Source organism: Pipistrellus kuhlii, unplaced genomic scaffold (assembly GCF_014108245.1).
Source record: "Pipistrellus kuhlii isolate mPipKuh1 unplaced genomic scaffold, mPipKuh1.p scaffold_m20_p_4, whole genome shotgun sequence".
Classification (NCBI taxonomy): Eukaryota; Metazoa; Chordata; class Mammalia; order Chiroptera; family Vespertilionidae; genus Pipistrellus; species Pipistrellus kuhlii.
The window spans coordinates 89,377,936-89,397,957 of NW_023425540.1; the positions used below are offsets into that span (position 1 = coordinate 89,377,936).

A 20,022-nucleotide genomic window follows, 5' to 3' on the forward strand; every position below is an offset into this window, starting at 1 on the left:
GGCTGGTGTAGCTCAATGGTTAGAGCCTTGGTCCCAGGGGACATGGGGGAGGCTTACCAATGGATCTTTCTCTCACACATTGATGTTCCTGTCTCTTTATCCCCCCCGTACCAATTACTCCCTCCCACTCTCTCTAAAAGTCAATGGAAAAAAATATTCTCAGATGTGGATTAACAACAACAAAAAATCATTGGATGGCAATATACATATGTGCTGTATTTAAAATGTCCTATACTAGTATTAAAGAAATCCTTTTCACATGTTCTAATAATTGAAGAATGTTTGGTTCTTAGTTTGTTACAATGAGTTTAAAATTGCCTGTTGCATATTTGCAACTGATTTTGTGGTTTTTAATCATTTTCAAATTAAGATGTAGTTGAAAATATAATGATACTTTGGATAGCAGGATGCATACAAGTGAGGAATTTATTCAAAAATTGCATGATAAGGTCTTGAACCCAATAAGCTTCCTTTTCAGTAACATACGCCTAAATTTTGGACTTTTTGTGTAACTACTTATAAAAACAGTTTACTCTCAGCATGTATTGAAGAACCACTTATTTACAATTACACTGGGTTTAGGCTAGCAGGATATTTCAGAGTTGCATCAAACGTTTATTCATTGTACTTTGTAGGATATCTAATATTCATGGCTCCCCAGATTATTATGATAGTCAGAGGGACCCCCCAACATTTCCAAAATGCCCCCTAGACATGGTATTATTGCTGAGAACCATTGCTTCAGTAAATTCAAAAGTAGGTTATCGAGCACTATCCGGTTTGCTCAGTGGTTAGAGCATTGGCCCATGGACTGAAGGCTCGCATGTTCAATTCCAGTCAAGGACGTGTACCTCAGTTGCAGGCTCAATCCCTGGCCTGGGTCAGAGTGCACGTAGGAAGCAACCAATTGATGTGTCTCTCTCACATCAATGTTTCTCTCTGTGTGTCTCTCTTCTTCCCTCTCACTTTCTCTAAAACTCAATGGAAAAAATACCCTCAGGTGAGGATTAGCAGGGGGGAAAAAGGTAGGTTATCCAGTTTGTCACGATATCTAATGAAATTGCCAAAGTGTATCTTTGGTTATAATCAAAGCAGTGGTTGGTAATGGACAGAGTAAGTGTCCTTCCTCAATTTGCTTTAATAACAACATGAAGGATATTCAAGTTCTGTGCAAATTAAGATTAACAGGGGAATATAGAGTAGAACTGTCCCTTAGTGTTCGAAAGGAAACCGTAATGAGTAGTTAAATTACTTTAAGCAGAACAAAGCCTACATTTCCTTTTCTGAAGTCGCGGCCATCTGGCTTTATGGTCATTACGAAGCTCTTTCTCAAGAGCCTGAAATTCAGCAAACTGCCTTTTATCCTTTTAGATCCATCACAAACCACCCCATCAGTTACTTACAGTCACTTGGTCACTGGGGTGCAGCTTTTCCACTGGGGCCCAGAGAGCCATTGTATTGGGAGCCGGCATCGCCTCTTTGCCCGAATTCAAATAACAGATCTTGGGAATGGCTGGCAGGTGAATCTCCCCTTGACCCAGTACTTCTCCACACACACAAGATCCTCTGAGTCCAGTCAGCCATCTTCACTGCTAAGTTTTTCCAGGGTAGAACATATATGGGGTGGTAAACAAACATGTAAACTCGTCTCCTATAAAGGGGAGGGGACTCTGAGAACTGTGGCCAGCGTTTCGGGGACACAGACGCGTGGATACAGTGACGTCTCGGCCATGTCTGGACATCAGTGTGAGACGAGGATATGAAGTCTTATAATTCACATGTGACGTAGCTCTTGCTTTTCTTTCCTTTTCTGCAAAGTCCTTTAGCACCTCACGTAGTTATAAAGGCCACTCTTGAGCCCCTCACCTGGCCCTTGCTGCCCAGGAGAGCTGCCCCCAGAGGCTGTGCCATGTCCTCCTTCGCAGTGACCAGGCCCCCTGGATGGGGAAGTTTGCCGCTGATTTCAGGACTGGGTGGGTTCTGGGTGTGACCCAACTCCCAAAGATGTAGCTAAGAATGTGGAGAGATTAAGAGCTGCATGTGTGTACCTTCCCTGACCAAAAGAGAGTTCTTTAAGTATGAAGGGTTTCAGTGCAATAGCAAAGTCTGCTTCTCCCTAAGATGTAATCTGCCAACACCTCTAGCAGTTCCTTTCAAAATTGACCCTTTGTCAGCAGACACTGCTTTTTGAACATGACTGAAGTTTCTATTCTATAGACACCATGATTAAATCCTAATTATAAAATACTAGTGGCCCGGTGCACGAATTCGTGCACATTGAAAGAAAAAAATTAGAAGAAATATTAGCCTTTTATGTCTATAGATATGCCTTTGAGAGTTTCCTGTTTTGTTTTGTTTGGTGATTTGCCTATTCTCCATAGCTGATGGAGGCTTTATACCTAGATCATTGCCTTTACCTGTGGCATTCTTACTCAACATACATTATCAAATTAACTGTCTAACTTGATCTCCACATAAAAAAGAAAAATTGTTCATTTAAAGTCTTCTCAGATTGCTTTATACAATGCCTTTTATAATAATATTTTTATTTATTTTAATTTCAGTTCCGAAGTAATTTCCCACCATGGTGCAGTACAGAATTTCAGGTAAGCTTTTAACATTGTGCTTAAATCTGAATCAATGAGAATAACTATATTATTACTGCTTATTTCTAAACTTTCTAAATCCATTGTATCTTAAATAAGGAATAATATATACATTCTTAAAAGAATAAAGAAAAACATATACTTGTTGAAATATCAGATCATAGTTATATTTTATTGGGAAAGTGAAATGATGGTTAAGACATATGTTAGCCCTTGCCTGGTAGGCCAGTTGTTTAGAGCATCATCCCGATACACCAGGGTTTTGGGCTCCATCCCTAGTAAGTACACATACAAGAATCAACCAATGAATGCATAAATAAGTGGAACAACTATGTTGTTCCTCTCCCCCCACCCCCGTCTCTCCTTTATCTCCCTTACTCTCTCACTAAGCTCAAGTTTTTAAACCATATGTTAAATTTGGTTTAATTTTATATAAGACTTTAAGAGATCTCACCAACTGAAGAAAAGTACTTATTTTAAAAGTACTTATTTAAAGAAAAGTAAAATATTTTGAAATAACTGACTAGAAATTTGAAATAATAAACCCTCGCTTTACTATAAACTAAATTCTAAATAAATGAAGAGTCTAAAATAAAAATTATATAAAAATGTAGAAAAATAAAATTAAATAGCTTTCAAGCCTCTAAGAGATAACTTTCCAAACTGACAAATAATAATGGAAACCACATGTAAAAAAAAAAAAAGAAAAAGAAAACAAGGATGTACAGACAAATTGATTAGAGGGGATCAAAACAGACTAAGAAAAACATTTGTGGAACTTTTGTTTTTATTTTTGGGGGGGAAGGGGGCTGTTTTAAAAAAGAGTTAATTAAGCCCTACATAAATAAAAGACAGGGAGAAAAAACAACAGCAAAATATTCACAAGAGGAAATGTAGGTGGTAAATATATTCCTGCTGAAGTCATTGCACATGTAAATAGCTGCAGAATTCTTTTGGGGCTTTTAAATTGGATCTTTAAAAGTTAAGACATAAATACCCAGCGTAGGCAAGGGTGTGGCACAGTCATAAATTCTGGTGGTGTATAATTTTGTGTGGCTACGAGGCACTTATAAAATATAAGGTTGATTAATAACTTTACACATGGGATGACCTTATCCCCATTGTCCGGTCGAGGACGCTGCAGATCAGAGAAGTTATGGACCTGCCTGTGGTCATACAGCTGGTCACTGCCCGTGTGTAAGCCCTGGCCTCTCATGACGAGGTCATGCTCTGTCTGCTGTGCTTCACCACTCCCCTGGGGGGTACAGTTGTTTTAGAAAGTATTTTGACAATCTGTAAAAATGCTCATAGCCTTTATGTAAATAATCCTGTTTTTGTTAATCTGCTGAGGAGATAATTCAGCGTATGGTAAAGGCTGCATGCCCAAAAATATTGATCTCAATGATTGATAATATTGAAAATTCATCATGAACCTCAGTTGTGAATAAAAAATAAATTAATCATGATATACTCAAATTTTATAACTGTTAAAAATGTAGCAATGTGGGGAACATGTATGGTTTTCACTTATTTTGTGAAATTACATATGTTCTGTAGCTACAGCTGGGTAATTCATTGTATGTGAAAAGTATAAGATGTAATAGTTACGATCTAGTAATGAGTGATGAATGATGACACTTTTTCTGTAATTAAAAAATTAAATATCTGTGGACATTTAGATCTTGGAATGAGAATTAAAGTAACTAAGGCAGAACGCAAATGTGTTTCTTTTTTTTTCTTCTTTTTTTAAATATATATTTTATTGATTTTTTACAGAGAGGAAGGGAGAGGGAGAGAGAGTTAGAAACATCGATGAGAAAGAAACATCGACTAGCTGCCTCTTGCACACCCCCTACCGGGGATGTGCCTGCAACCAATGTACATGCCCTTGACCAGAATCGAACCTGGGACCTTTCAGTCCGCAGACCGACGCTCTATCCACTGAGCCAAACCGGTTTCAGCGCAAATGTGTTTCTATATATGATGACAATTGTAGTACTTAAAAGCAAAACACTTAGCAGCTTTTTAAAGTTAATTTTTATTGACGTGTTATATATACAGATAAAATTACTCATATCCTAAGAATACAGCTCAAAGAATTTTCACAATTACCAATACCACTCAGACCAAGGGGAAAAAAAACAAAACATTTTCAGGTCTCTAGAAACCCCCCTTGCGTCCCATCCTGGTGACCCCGCACCCCTGCTTCCGAAGCATAGATTTTAAATGGCACTGAAGTACACTAAAATGTTAACAAACCCTGTGTTTACTTGGTTAGAACCATGAGTGACCTTTGTTTTCTATATGTTTTTTTAATCTTCCTTCTCCATGGTTATGAATTATACTGTATTTTACTCTAAATTTCATTTATGATCTAATGTCCAACTATTAAGTCATAAATTGATCCTTGCACTTAGTCACATAGAATTCCTCCTTTTGAAATGGCCTTTGCTATTTGAATTTAGGAATAGGGCCACCACCTTGGTTCCTTCTGTAATAGAATAGGAAATAGGGGTTATAGATCGGAAGTAATTCTCCCATCTGTGTCACAGTTCTTTTCTGTCACAGGGCAGGCCTTGGGCACTGACTGTAATTCTGTGTATTAGGACCCTTCCTTTTGAGGCTTAACATTCAAGCAAAGGTAAAAGCAAACATTGTATTCTGCTCCTCTTTCCCTGCCATCCTGGTCCGCGCTTCACTGTTCCCCTTCTCCAGCCAAAGGGGACTGGCCTGTGCCTTCACCAGAGCTGGGCCACTCTGCGAGCTTTGGTCACAGCACAGCAAGAAAAGCAACAAGACCAGTAGGACAATTGAGGAAACCTAGACACCTCACCCATTCCTGCCACAGATTCACAGGCCCGGCCGTGCTGTTAGGACAACAGTACACCTTGGTGATGTCTGTTTGTAAAGAGGCTGATCCTCTGTGTCTCCACGGTGGAGAAATGGAAAGAAGCCAGTGATCTGGGCCCCTCACAGAGAGGAGGATCACTTCTCCTCGCCCTACTCTAAAGCCAACCGGAGGTGTGAGGGGCCGGACAGATCTGTTTTAGCCATCTAAAATAGTTATTTTGTTCAGTGCTGGAGATTCAGAATAGGTATTTCCCTTCACACTGGGGAACCAGAGAACAGCCCCTGACAGCAGGCTGGGTTGTTGGCGGGAGTAGAAATTAAAAGGCGACGTTGGAGATTTCCAGGGGACTTGTCAGTGCACAGTATTTTAAATGACAGCGATTCCACTTACAGGAGTTCATCCCACAGACACACTCATTCTGGTGCCCAGTGACACAGAGCAGGAATATCACTGCAGCGTTGCTCCCGGTAGCAGAAGAAGGATGCAACCTAATGCCTGCAGGAGGGGGCCTGGGTGTTACTGCACATCAAGCATGTCAAACTCAGAGGCTAACACGGGCCAAATAAGAAAGGTTTTCGTGTATGTGGGCCACGAAAAAACAAAAGCTTCCATTTTCATAGAAACGTAGGTTTATTTTGATAGAGACATGCTGAATACAAAGGGCTGAAGTAGAACATTTTAACAAAAATTAGTATTTTTTTCTTGAACATTAACTTACCAGACACTGAAGAACTGCACAAATTAATAAGTGCAATGCAAATAAACCTATTTTCTTGTTCTCCAAAAGTGAAATATTTCCTGTTGTGCACACCAAACAAGTCAGTCGAGGACTAATGACATGGCGGGCTGCTAAAATATTTAGTGGAGAGAAATGATGTGCCTGCATATAAGGCATGTAAGGGAAATGAATGCAAAACGATTATAGTAATCAGTCGTTAGCAAACATTGTAGTTTGTTATTAATAACTAGAAGCCCAGTGCATGAAATTAGTGCACAGGTAGGGTCCCTAGGCCTGACCTTCGTTCCGTGCTGCCCCCTGGTGATCAGTGCACGTCAGAGTAAGTGATTGGTCTCCCAGTCAAATTCCCATGGGGACAATTTACATATTAGGCTTTTTTATATATATATATATATATATATATATATATATATATATATTTATTATGCATAACAGGCTATTGTAAAAATTAAGTTACAAAAATTTTATTAAAACGTTTTTTACATACCGTTATATTGGCAGGGCCACAGACATATTCATTGTGGGCTGCATGCAGCTGCGGGCTGCGAGTTTGACATGCTTGCTGTGCATCCATGCATTAGAATAGTGTACAACCTCAAGAAAATGACAGTGTCAGTTACCTTGGACACGTATTTTTTATCGTTTATATTGTTTGAGATTCTTACATTGTGTAACTCTTACAAGTATACATTTTATACTTTTTTTTTAAATGTTAAATTATCTTAAGGGACTGGCGGAAACAGAACTAACTCAGAGTGGGGGCGGGGTGGTATTTTGCCAAACATTTATACAGGCAGAGAGTAGAGAACTTAGAAACTTCCTTTGTAAAATTACAAGTCTTTCAAAGCGAAAGTTGGATTAGAAACCTAAAAAGAGAATGCTAAATTTCTTGAGCCTGATAATGGTGTGGTTATGTAGGGATACATCCTTATCCGCAGGAGATCCATAGTGAACCATTCAGTGTCTACACTTATTTTCATAATGTTCAGCAACAAATGTGTAAGCGTGTGTGCATGTTGACAGAGAGAAAAGGGAAAGTGGCAAAACGTTAACAACTGCTGAATCCAGGAGAAGGACGTGTGAAGCCTTGTTTTGCTAGTCTCTTAACATTTCTGCGGGGTTGACGTTTTTCAAAATTGAAAGTTGGGAAAAAAGAAAAGATTTTTTTTTTTTTTAAACCAAAGAGCTCTGAAAAGCAAAGCAATGACAAAACACTTATTAAAGAAACCAGTTACAAAAGCCAGTCGTTGTCCATGTCTTTAGCTAGCCGACTAAGCAGGAAAGGCTTCTGCAGCTGCAGTTGTTGGAGGCTTGAGCTCCAGAACGTTTTGGGCAGGATGCCGGCTAGCGGGGCTATTTCAGAACCTGGAAGCACAGACCGTAGCCTTTTCTCTAAGAGATGCATGTAAGAAGAGATATCTTTCTCTTCTCTCTCCTCTCCAGTTCCGAGAGAGACCCGTGCGGTAGTTCGTTGCCACCTGACAGCAGGAGACCGGTCAGCCTGATCGGCCAAGAGGTGATCCTCGCCTTCTTTCTCCTGCTCTTGCTGGTCTGGTTCCTGAACCGGGAATTCGAAGTCAGCTACCGCCTTCACTACCACGGGGACGTGGAGGCCGACCTGCACCGCACGAAGATCCAGAGCATGAGGGACCAGGCGGACTGGCTGCTGAGGAACATCATCCCCTACCACGTGGCCGAGCAGCTGAAGGTGTCCCAGACCTACTCCAAGAACCACGACAGCGGGGGCGTCATCTTCGCCAGCATCGTCAACTTCAGCGAGTTCTACGAGGAGAACTACGAGGGGGGCAAGGAGTGCTACCGGGTCCTCAACGAGCTCATCGGCGACTTCGACGAGCTCCTGAGCAAGCCCGACTACAGCAGCATCGAGAAGATCAAGACCATCGGGGCCACGTACATGGCCGCCTCGGGGCTGAACGCCACGCAGTGCCAGGACGGCAGCCACCCGCAGGAGCACCTGCAGATCCTGTTCGAGTTCGCCAAGGAGATGATGCGCGTGGTGGACGACTTCAACAACAACATGCTCTGGTTCAACTTCAAGCTCCGGGTCGGCTTCAACCACGGGCCGCTGACGGCCGGCGTCATCGGCACCACCAAGCTGCTGTACGACATCTGGGGGGACACCGTCAACATCGCCAGCCGGATGGACACCACGGGGGTGGAGTGCCGCATCCAGGTGAGCGAGGAGAGCTACCGCGCCCTCAGCAAGATGGGCTACGACTTCGACTACCGGGGCACGGTGAACGTCAAGGGCAAAGGTCAGATGAAGACCTACCTTTACCCGAGGTGCACGGACAGCGGCGTCGTGCCTCAGCACCAGCTGTCCATCTCCCCGGACATCCGCGTCCAGGTGGACGGCAGCATCGGGCGGTCTCCCACCGACGAGATCGCCAACCTGGTGCCTTCTGTACAGAACTTGGACAAGCCATCTCTGGGTCCCGAGAACAGCGCCCAGGCCAAGGACCCCCACCTGTCTTCTAAGAGACCCTGGAAGGAGCCCGTGAGAGCCGAAGAGAGGTGTCGGTTCGGCAAAGCCATAGAGAAGGGTGACTGTGAAGACGCGGGGATGGAGGAAGCCAACGAGCTCACCAAGCTCAACGTCTCCAAGAGTGTGTGACGCAGCCCCTGGCCGCTGCCCACGGTGCTCTGTTCCTCGAAACACAGTAATATTCGTGTTCGGCCGAAGTGCGCTCCGAGCGCCGCGGCCCCCACGCCCAGGAGTGGCGCCACGTGGTCACTGCAGCCCTAGCTTCTGTGAAGATCACAGTCATTCAGGGTTTGTTTTCATCCGTTTCTCTCCTCTTCTCCCCGGGACCCTCTCCCCGCGGTGTCGCCGCCCAGCGGCGTGGAGAACAAGTGCCTTCGGGGGCTGGCTGTTGAGGGACAGAGACGGCAGGGCAGAGGTCTCGGCGTCGGGTACGGCTGGACTTTTAAGACAAAAGCTGTGGTCGGGATATCGTTCTTATTGCTTTTTCTCACGAGACACTTTTCTTTGCTAATGCCATGTTTTTTGAGGTTTTTTTTTTTTTTTCCTATATACTTAATAGCGTTTTCCAGTGACCTGACCCTTCTATGTAAATACACACACGCACACACACTTGCACTTACCAATCTGAGCTCAAGTGCCAGTAACTCACCGAGGGGAGGTCAAGGCGGGGGGTGCGGGCTGAGAACAGCGGTCAGCCGGCGGCCTGGCGCCCCTCCCTCGCTGCGCCTTCCGCAGCGCCGGCCCCGGCGGGCTGTGGGCGCCCCGCGCCCCGCACCTCCGCACGCAGGCCAGGCTTCCCAACGCCGGCCAACCCGTAGCTAAGCTCGGGAAGCCAGGCCTCAGGAATCTGAAAGCTGTGTTCACTCTGCCCTCGTGCCGTGCCGAGGGGTCTTCCAGCCGGGAGGGAAGGGTTTGTCCTTGAGGCCAGCTCGCCCGAGAGGGAGACGACAATAAATGCCTGGGGGTTGCATTTATTTATTTATTTATTTGCCAGGAACTGTGTTTTCAGGGAGGCGATGCCGGTCCTTCTGCTGGAGGCACACGGCGGCGGAGGGTGAGGAGTTGTCTGCCGCGGAGGGTGAGGAGTTGTCTGCCGCGGAGGGTGAGGAGTTGTCTGCCGCGGAGGGTGAGGAGTTGTCTGCCGGTGCTTTAGCCTCTTTGGCCACCTGCCCTGCAAGGGGGCCGGGCCACGCCGCACCCAGTGGGCACGGCCCGCACTCGGGTCAGAGAAGCTCCCCGTCTGCCCTGCGTGGCGCGGGGCGGGCAGGACCCAGCGGGGTCTGAAGCAGGGGTCCGGGCAGAGCGCGGGGGCGGCAGGCAGTGCCGGCACCGTCTCGGCCTTCACACGTTCACGAAGTTTGTCTGTCCTTCCTGCCGGCGGCCTGTGCTGGGCCTGTTGGAGGCAGGACCGGGCCTGTGAGTGAAGGCCAGCCCCCTCCAGACGGAGGTCTTGCACTGGATGGGGGGGGTGGGGGGGCCAGACTTGTCTGGGTGCCCACGGGCTGTTAATCCAGGATGGGGGAGAAGACACCTCTGTGCCCTTTGCTGCCAGTCCTCCCTGTAGTTACATTCTGCCACATGGAGTCTGAACTTGACGTAGAGCTGAACTCAGGCCAGTGTGTCGTTGCCATAGTCCCAGTTACTTTTAAGGTGCCCCTGGCCCAAGGCTCTCGGGGTACTTTGGGAACTATCTCCCTCTCTGTGTAAGGTCTTCACCGACATGCCCCGTGCATGTGCTTCTCACCGGTAACTCTGTGTGTAACCTCACATCTGCATTAAGGTATCCCCCTCCTTCCCAAATGTGTACAGAATCTGCCATTTCCAGCATCATGACACATTGATTCCGATCAGCCATCTCCCCAGGGGGTCGCCAGGGCCACGCCTCCCTGGGGAGCGGAGCGTTCTCAGTGACCACGACTCTCCTTCAGGTTTCACCGTCACTGTGTTGTTCTTCCAATGCCCGAGAAAGGATGGTTGTGACAATACCTCTTGCTTCTAAAGAATGTATTCTTATAAAATATTGCAGAATTTTTATTTTTATTGTTATTTAAAAAAAACAAAAACACTACCTAAATGCTCTCCTTGTCTGTAAGAGTGTGGGCGTGTCTGGGGTTTCTCCCCTCAGTATTCAGGGGTGTGTGAGTGTGGCTCCTTTCCTTTGCCTGCCCGCTTCAGGCTCTGGAGCTGTGGCGGCACCTAAGGGGCTGGGCAGTTTGCCTACTTGTTACCAGTGTCTCTGTTGTTGCGCCCAAAAACGTGCTCTGCAAAGTTCATCTGTGCACACACTTCCTTCCTAGCAAACTCTCTTTTCCCCTTCCCCACCTACAAAGGTGTTGATGGTTCCTGGCCCAGGGAATCCGAGAGGCTGCAAATCATCGGGAGAGGGTCAGACCACAGGGTGATCTGGTTCAGCTCCGTGCACACCGGAGCCTTTGGTGGACGGCTTCCCCAGAGTTCCAAATTGTCCAAGAACGCCCTGAGCCTTCCTGAACAGCCAGTTCAGATGTGCTCTCTGGCCGTCCCCAGCTCCCTGCTCTGAAGCATACCTCATCATGGAGCCTCAATCTCTGCAGCGGAACCGCTGAGCGTCTCCCCCCGCTGGCGTTGAACAGAGTTGCTGAAGACAGATGGGTTTCTAAGCAGCAGGTTCAAGCACTACCGGCACGATGGGTGCGTCCTTCAGAGTAGCAATACCTCTTCCGAACTTAGGGCAGGAAGCAATACTTCAGAAATGAATGTGTGTAAATAGTCGCTTTGAGTCGCAATTGCTATTTTCTCCTTGGCTCCAGGTCAGATCAAATTATATATATATAGATGTATAAACAAGCACATAATTTTATCCAATGCAAACAAATGTAGAGCATCAGTAATTAAACCCTTAAGTATAATAGCTTGGAGAGTCGCACAGATTATGCCACACCTGCGCACGACTCCATCGACACCGACTTCGCTTGTGGAGACACCTGCACGTTTGCACATGACATGGAGAGCCCAAGGGCCGAGTGCTCCCGCTACATGATCTGTAATAACCTGTCGTTCCCAAAGATCAGTCTGCGTTTGCATTTCTAAATTTTTGAGGTAAACATTTTTTTTTAATTTTTTTTTTTTTGGTTGGTGGTTTCAGAAAATCACATCATGCCTAGAATCTGAAATTAAATTAGCAAGGACCAACTGTTTGCATTTTCTACCTTTCCTTTGCTTTTATTCTTGGTAAAAATTGTTAATTTTAATAATTTCAAAATGCATCCACTAAAGAAATGGACATTAAAATATTCTAAAAATCTAAATATTTGATGCCTGGCATTCTCATTGAAAAGATCAGTACCACGTCAGAGATTGGGGTGCCCCTCGCTCCCTGCAATTTGTGGCTTGAAATAGGGAGATTTGCTTTTCTTTTGTATCATCACTTTGAATACAAGGTAACTAAAAAAAATCCCTATGTGTCCTGTGGGTTTTTTATGGACATTTGCTACAGTTAACTTTGGTTGAGAAGTATTTATTTTTACATGGAACTTTAAAAAAAACAACAACAACAACACAGAAAAGCAGGTTGTAGAACTAGTTTTGCTTGCGATGACAACCCCATTTTATTAGGCCTTCTGGTAGTTTGGTTCTGCATTATCTTGGAGAAGGGATTGACAAAGAAAGGAAAGTAGCCTGTCCCTTGCAGAGTTCCTGAGGGTAAGTCACAAAACCATTTCAGAATCTGAAGTCCCAGAGACTTTTCCCAGGAAAACACACAAGCCATTTGTATATCTGAGGGGTTCACAGCACCCCCAAGCCTGGAGCCAAACAGAACCTGCGGGGGTTGGGACTCCCGTGGGCTCAGTGAAAGGAGACAAAGATGTGGGCCTGTCCGTCCTTGTACATCCGCTTGCAGGGATCGAGCTTCCAGGTGACCCTCAGTTGGAACCTGGTGCCCGTGAGGACACTACCACATGGCCGGGACACTCTCCTGAAACTGCTGCGGCTTTCCTCGGAGCCTTTCGGAGCTTCGAGAGTCGCGGTCTCTGCAGCCTGGAAGGTCTTAGGAGGACATGGGTCTCTTCCCTGAGAAAGAGCACCCAGGAGTGTAAAGGATTTCTCAAACAGCCCAGAAAGTTTGCAGTAAGTCTCAGAACTCAGCCTTGGTGGTTTCTCTTGTGTTTAAAATCTCTTCTCACGCGGTCCTGCTGTGGGAATCCGTCACTGTGGCCACCTGGGATCAGTCCTGAGTTCCAGGAAAAGGAAGCTAACTGGGGAAAGAGATAAATGAGCGGAAGTGATTAAGAAAAAGTATACACTTGCACACCACATACTTATGAATTTAAAGTCTCTCCAAGTGTCTATTTTTATACAGTCCCTTTGGGGGGAAAATGGTTTTTTTAATAACATGACTCCAAAGAATTGTTATTGGATATTAGAGTAATTTAAGCTTAGGGAATTCTCATATTCCTGCTGGGCCTGAAAGTCGGAAGGAGAAGCGAATTAAGCAATCATCTATTGAGCAATCTGAGTGCTTCCTGAAATCTGTCATCAACAAGCATCTATTCTCAATCTTTTTTCTGGCTCACAAAGTCTTTGATAATTGGATGAAAGTTGTGGCTCCTTTCTCCAGAAACACACACGTAAAAATACGCCCCCCTTTTAATGTTGCATACAACTTCAGGAGTTCCTGGAACTAAATAAAATGCCCCTGATCTACAATAACTAGAGGAATGATGGTTTGTAATTATTGCTATCTGCAAATCCAGTTTCTAGGCACTACTGGACTCTTCATTGTGACCTTGATTAAAAGTGTTAATGCTGCTTATTTATGCGTTTCCAATCAAAATTATAGTTTACACTTATGTCTGAGTTACCTAAATATATTTGAAGAGCTACTCAAAAAGCTTTTCAATATGTAAACATAAAGTTAGTCAGATTCTTCCCAACATTTAAAGTAACATCCAGCCTGTATTTACTGACTACCTACTATGTGCCAAATAATGCCAAAAGTCCCTTTATTTACGTTGTCAAATTTGCTGCAGTACTTGAGGATATTTGAGTAACAGCTGTGATTACAACTGCGCTTTTCATGATGGCTCTACAACTATGAATTTCACCAGGAAACTGAAGGGAAGTTCCAGATACCTGGGATCACATTGGCATTATTAAAGAGTGGCTTCCTCGTATCTTCTGTAACCCACTGGGTTATTTTTGTGTTTATGGCCTATGGATTGCTTAGCCTCTCAAGAAGGAGCGATCGATGAGAAGCATTCAGAGAAAGCAACCACACCAATATTGTGTTGGATCCACGTGCCACTCATAAGATCGTGCTTTTGTTTTAAAACAATCCTCTCCTGATGGCAATTCAGTCCCAACGCGAGGGGCTCCGAGCCAGATGGGACAAAGCGCTGGCTTGGGCTGATTTGGCTGTGACAGCCTTTTGGGAGTAACCACCAGCGAAAGGTGTTCTGCTCTCTGAGGACCGTGGTGGTTGGAGTCTCTGCCAATCCCGTCTCCGCCAGATGTCTGGTTGTGAGGTGAGGCAGCCCGGCGTCCAGCAGTCTTTTGAAAGGAATACTCTTTTCCCTGTCTTCCTCTGACCTCAGAAAAGTCTTGCCTTCTAGGTTGAGAGGGTGATGAATGGTATGAAAAGAGGAGTCGTTTGGAAACTTGTCCATGTGATTCTGGGAAAAGGAAGCGGAATGGGAAAGGGAAGTGATGAAGTCGTGTAGACTCTGCTTGGACTCCTCTGGACACAGACACCCTGTGCCTGAGGCAAACTTCAGTGGGTCACCATGATCTTCCTTCTCTGGACTGGCTCTCATTCTCCCCAGCTTCTGAGACCGCCAAAACTGACCTCCAGAAGTCTTCTCACCATGGCCCAGCCCTGCCCAGTTCTGACTCAGTGTGTCATGGGTGGCCATTTCTCTCCGAGAACATGTATGTGTCCTCACCCCGTTCCCATCATCTTTGACCTCCCAAGTAGGTTTCAGTGCCATGCCATCCTCATTCTCTAACTTCAGAAATACAGATACAACTACAGCAACATGATTTATGTATTTAAAGAAAGTAAGTCCTTCTCACATATGCAAATATGCCTCTATATGTAAAGTAGTCTCTCATTACATGAAGCATTTTCACCAAGGAACTTTTCTCCCCATGATGCCTCATCCAAGTGGGTGGGCAGGGGTGCTTTCTCTGTACCACAGATTTGAAAGCTCAGGTCAGAGCTGCCCAGTGGCTTGCCAAGGTTCAGCTTGTTGTCCATCATTTCCAGTCACACGGCCAGAAACCAGAACATGCTGCAAACCCAAGTGAAATAACCTCTTGGCCTCCCCCTTCCTGTGCCAGGAAAGAGCAAAGGTGGTGGGAGGGGACATTGTGTGTTTAAATGGCGAGAGTACCCCGTGGTCAGCAAGTGACCAGCAAGGTACACTACATCTTCCCTTCTCTCCCTCTACTCTTCTCTTTGTAAGACTGGCTACTTGAATTATGTGTCAGATATTTAAATCATTATCCGTGTATGCTTAGAATGGAGAAGTTTTAAAATTATTCAAGTGTCCATGTGCTAACAAAGACCATCAGGGAAGACAGGCAAAGTTTGCAACACGTTGGTGCCTTCAGGAAGATTAGTGTAAAACACAGATTATTTTTGGTGTCCCGTACTACCTTCCAATGTAACAGCAATAGATCATGTACCTTTAACACAAAATTGTTTTGTTCTAATTATTTATTACACAGTAATTTTTTATTATAATGTTAGATCATTTTTAAAATACCTTACCATATATCTATACATCTCCAATATTTCAGGAACATATTAGAGAAAGGGAAAGAAAAAATAAATATCACTTGGCCTTTAACTTGAAATAGCATAGAACACAATTTGTAATTTTTACACCAATTTGGGGATCTTGGATAAAAGCAAAAAAAAACAAACAAAAAAAAAAAACAGACTGTTGACTACAGAGGACTGAGAACACCAAGAGTTTACTTTTAAGAACCAAGTTTTAGAACACAGTGTGTTGATGGAACTTCTCTTTGGTAATTTTGGTTGGCCAGGATGAGATCTCTTCTTCCTCACGAATAAAGGCTTCTGATATTATCACAGCTATATTTAGAGAATTTATTTAGCACAGAAGAATATGGCTGAATGTTGTCCTTGTTCCCTTGCTTATATTAATTGCATGACAAGTTGTATTTTGCAAAATTTTCTGTCAAGGACTTCCATAGACTTCTCTCCTTAACTTACCTAGACACTCGGAGAATGTTCAGACTTCTTTGTATGTTTTTTAATATTGAAGAACGTTATTTATATGAGCCTTAAGGAAATTAATATCATAAAGCCTAAAGAAGATAAGGTAAAACTATTTTTTAAAAAGGAACTTGAAGCAGTTAATTGAAGGTAAAAGAATCCTTTTTCCTAAAATGTTTCAAATGGGACAAAATTTATTGGATGAATTTATTGCATGAATCACATGGATAGTGATTCAAATTCTTCAATCCCTTAGGTAGCCAATACAGTGGGTGGCTTCAGCCCTTTCAGAATCTTATTTCCAAATTTCCTCATCTTCCTCTTTCAACTGTCCATTTTCTTGGGAGAATTACAAGAGGCTCAGACCTGCACGCTTTGATGGAAAACCAAGTGTGAGCTTGTGAGCTAGCCATGCGGTAGTTTCCAGAACTCCAAGAGTGTGTCTGTGTTCCTGACAGGTGGCTTCTGTCACCCCCACAAACCCATTCCTCGTGCATCTGTGCCCGTAGCAATGGATGCTGGGAGCCGCAGGAGTGTCCACTGTGTGTGAGACGGCTGGCAGTGCGAGGAGCCTGGCTCTGCAGGTCCTCGGACGGGTGAGAAAGCAGCCGCCACGCCCCAGCACGGTGCCAACCCTCCTGTTGCCGCTCTGGCTTCTTGGTGAAGAGCGATGACCTCATGTTCTGCTTGTAAAACTTTTCGTGGTCTGTACCTCATGCGCTGGCCCAGCGCGAGATGCTCCAGGACCTGGGCGCCCCCGCCCTTCGGAAAACCAAGCCGAAAGCACCGCCGGGTGGTGAGCTGGGCATTCTGGGCCTGACTCGGGCTTAGAAAGAGGATCCTCTTGCCTCAGCTCCTGGGCTGGCCCAGCAGCAGGGCAGCAGACTCTCGGGCCTGCGTGGGACCCCCAGAGAGCCCAGCCAGTCTCACCCGTGGTTCTGCGGTCCCAAGCTGTCTTTGGACTTGGGGGTGGAGGTGCAGGGACAGAGCAGAGGACCAGCTGGGAATGCCCAGAAAAATGAGTGTCAAGGAAGTGCAGTTCACCAACATCCGGGGCAGCAGTGCTCGGCTCCCAGGCAGCCCTTAGCCACCTCTGCGCCTCCCCGTCCCCCCCCCCCCCCCCCGCCCCCTCCAAGTGCTGCAGCTGCAGGCACCATAAGCCATTAGTTGGGGGGGAGGGGAGGTATGGGGGGGGGGCAGCAGAGCCTCCTGGTGCACCCTCCTCACGCTACACTCACAGCATCAAACCGAAGCACCAATAACACACAGATAAGCACTGAGCAAAAAGCCCAGAACCTTAACAACATCCTCTCGGGAATCCTGTGTCAGTTGCACATTTGTGACAGACAGCAATTCTAGGATTGAACGTCCCTGAGATGATCTAATTACTCAAAGCAGCTCCCACCGTCTCAGTCCACGCAGTCCTCATTCCAGAGCCGATCCTGCGAGGCGCTCCAGCGGCGGCGTAACCCGACACGGTCACTGTCACGCCGCCCCGCCAGCTCCGCCTCGCAGGTCACAGAGCAGGTGTCCGTGGCGTATGGCGTGGAGTCACTGTGAAGGGGCAGCGTGGTGTGTGGGAGCAGCCTTCTGACCTGTGGGCGGTGGTATATTCTCTCTCCTAGCACTGACATTCTTTCACACCCCCTGCCTGAGGCTGCCTTTGCACGGGCATTGAATCCGGCTCGTAATGAAATATAGAAAGAAATCACAGGACATTTTAATATTCTTTCCATTCCAAAGCATGGATAGTTTTTTCTTTTTTCTTTTTTTTAATATGTTTTATTGATTTTTCACAGAGAGGAAAGGAAGGGGATAGATAGCTAGAAACATCGATGAGAGAGAATCATCCATCAGCTGCCTTCCGCACATCCCCCACTGGGGATGTGCCCGCAACCAATGTACATGCCCTTGACCGGAATCGAACCCGGGACCTTTCAGTCCGCAGACTGACGCTCTACCACTGAGCCAAACCGGTTTCGGCAGTTTTTTCTTTTTTAATCAACATATGTCTAGGCACTGCTTGCGGTTCTTTCCTGCCCTCCAAACTTCTACTCATCTATGCTTTCCTACCTTCTCTTTCCCAGAAAATAAAAGCATTGCTGAGAGAGGAGCCTGAAGTTTCCTTTCAGTTAAAGGAAAGGAGCCTAATTGTAAATAAAAAGATAAGAAACTGTTTGTGGTCTGTCAACAACCAAACCCAGGAAGAACTGTATCTGTGAAATACACATCTCTCTCTCTCTGTGTGTTAAATAAAAGCACATGATCTCTCATTCATTACTACAGACTTGTGATCTATTGTATATTAACATGTTTTATTGTATCCAGAGAAAACTTTATGCTATAGACAGAGAAAAGCTGGAGGAGAGGGGGATTCAAAATATAGTGTAATTGCCTCAAATGTTGTTGTTTGTCTATTCTGGGCTTGGCACAATTTCGGGGGGGGGGGGATGTACTCAATATAAATTAACCAGAAAATTAATTTATCTGCGAGATCTCAGAAACTTCTTTTTAACATAACACCGATCCATAGAGCCTACCCATGTGTGTGCCCTGTGCAGTCCACGTGGGTCCAAAGCTGTCGCTGCATTTTAACCCAGATGCCGGCGCCGCGGGGAGAAGGGGCTGCGGCCTGGAGCCAGCCCGACTTCGACGGGCCGCGGGCAGCTCCCCTGAGCTTGAGTAGAGGTGTCCAAGCAACATACAGCGTAGCTGCACGTTTTCAAGGCCTTGAAGGCCACTCTTCTTTTTTTAAATACAGCCCAACTTCAAGTTTCAGTGGTCCCTTTCCCCTGCAGACAGGAAAAGAGAGAGAGTGAAGTGCCCTCTCCAGGAGGGGTCTGTCCCGGAGCAGGAAGGGAGAGCTCGGCCTCTGCAGTCGGGAGTGGAGGTGGATGCAGTTAGATCCCAGGTCTGGTGCCGGCTCTCACTGCGATTTCACTGGAGCTGGTTCAGCACTGAGCTGAACTCACAGACTGGAGTGAACCAGCCCTGGTTTTCTTTGGACTGCTTTGAGCAAAAATAGAAGAAAAAGAGCTCATTTCCCCCCCCCCCCCCAACGGTTTTGGGGGCAATCCAATAGTAAGTAAATATTCGCTGGCCTGGTTTCCCCATCTTTTAAGATAGAAGTGTGACCTCCAGTTCCTGGACTGCGAGAATATTCTGAAACCGAGTTTAGCGCCCGTAGTCAGAGCGCACTCAGTGAGGCAGCGGGAGGGTTCCTGCAGGGGGTGGTCCGGGTGCAGGTCTCCACTCTGAGCCCGGCTTTTTTAGCGGGTGTTAGGTGAACAGGTGTGCGAAGCCGGTTAGCAAACACAAGACGCAGAGAAGCTCTGCTCCTCTTGGGAGGAGATTGGACGTTTTTGATTTTGCTGTTTTTAAATGCAGCCCAACTATCTAGAAAAAAGATATTCTTGCTCTTCTAGCCACCGAGCGATGTGCAGGGAAGTGAGGAGGAAGGTCATTTGCTGTGCAAATGCCCTGAAGGTCACATTTGTTTTGTCCATGAAGGAAACGTTGTTCACCTTCTCCTTTTTCCCGTCATCAAGCTCATGTGGAAATGAGGAAGCATCTCTTTAAATACAGTCATGCCCCGGAGGGCCCCTCTGCAGCCCAGTGGCTCTCCTGAGATCCAATAGTCATCCCAGGTGGGCCCTGGGACCTGCCCTGTGTGATTGGAGGCATCGCGTCCTTTTGTAAAACAAGAGAGTGTCTTGCATAATAAACTCTTATAGCCAAAGGGATCTGTGAGCAAATAAAACGGACGGGATATCATTCTCCATTTCTTTTTTTTAATTGATTTTTTACAGAGCAGAAGAGAGAGGCATAGAGAGTTAGAAGCATCGATGAGAGAGAATCATCAATCAGCTGCCTCTTGCACACCTTCTACTGGGGATGTGCCCGCAACCAAGGTACGTGCCCTTGACTGGAATCGAATCTGGGACCTTTCAGTCTGCAGGCCGATGCTCTATCCACTGAGCCAAACTGGTTTCGGCTCATTCTCCATTTCTAAAGAGTATTTGTTTTTAGTTTTGATTTACCAATTGGTTTTTCTAGAGGGCCTTCTCCTCCCCGCCCCCCAATTAAATTAGTCACTCT

General features: G+C 45.7%; 1 protein-coding gene across 3 annotated transcripts in view; it reads left to right on the plus strand.

Annotated features, from left to right (window-relative positions):
• The window catches only part of ADCY9 (adenylate cyclase 9), a 126,216-nt gene extending 116,532 nt beyond the window's left edge, over window positions 1-9,684 (plus strand). For 2 of the 3 annotated variants that reach the window (XM_036410225.2, XM_036410224.2), the window contains exons 10-11: window positions 2,565-2,606; window positions 7,640-9,684. In XM_036410225.2, coding sequence (XP_036266118.1) covers window positions 2,565-2,606; window positions 7,640-8,831 — 1,234 coding nt within the window. In that variant the 3' untranslated portion in view covers window positions 8,832-9,684. The remainder of the gene's footprint in view (window positions 1-2,564; window positions 2,607-7,639) is intronic. The other variant, XM_045571336.1, reaches the window with a different exon arrangement.
• Window positions 9,685-20,022: the final 10,338 nt, after the last annotated feature.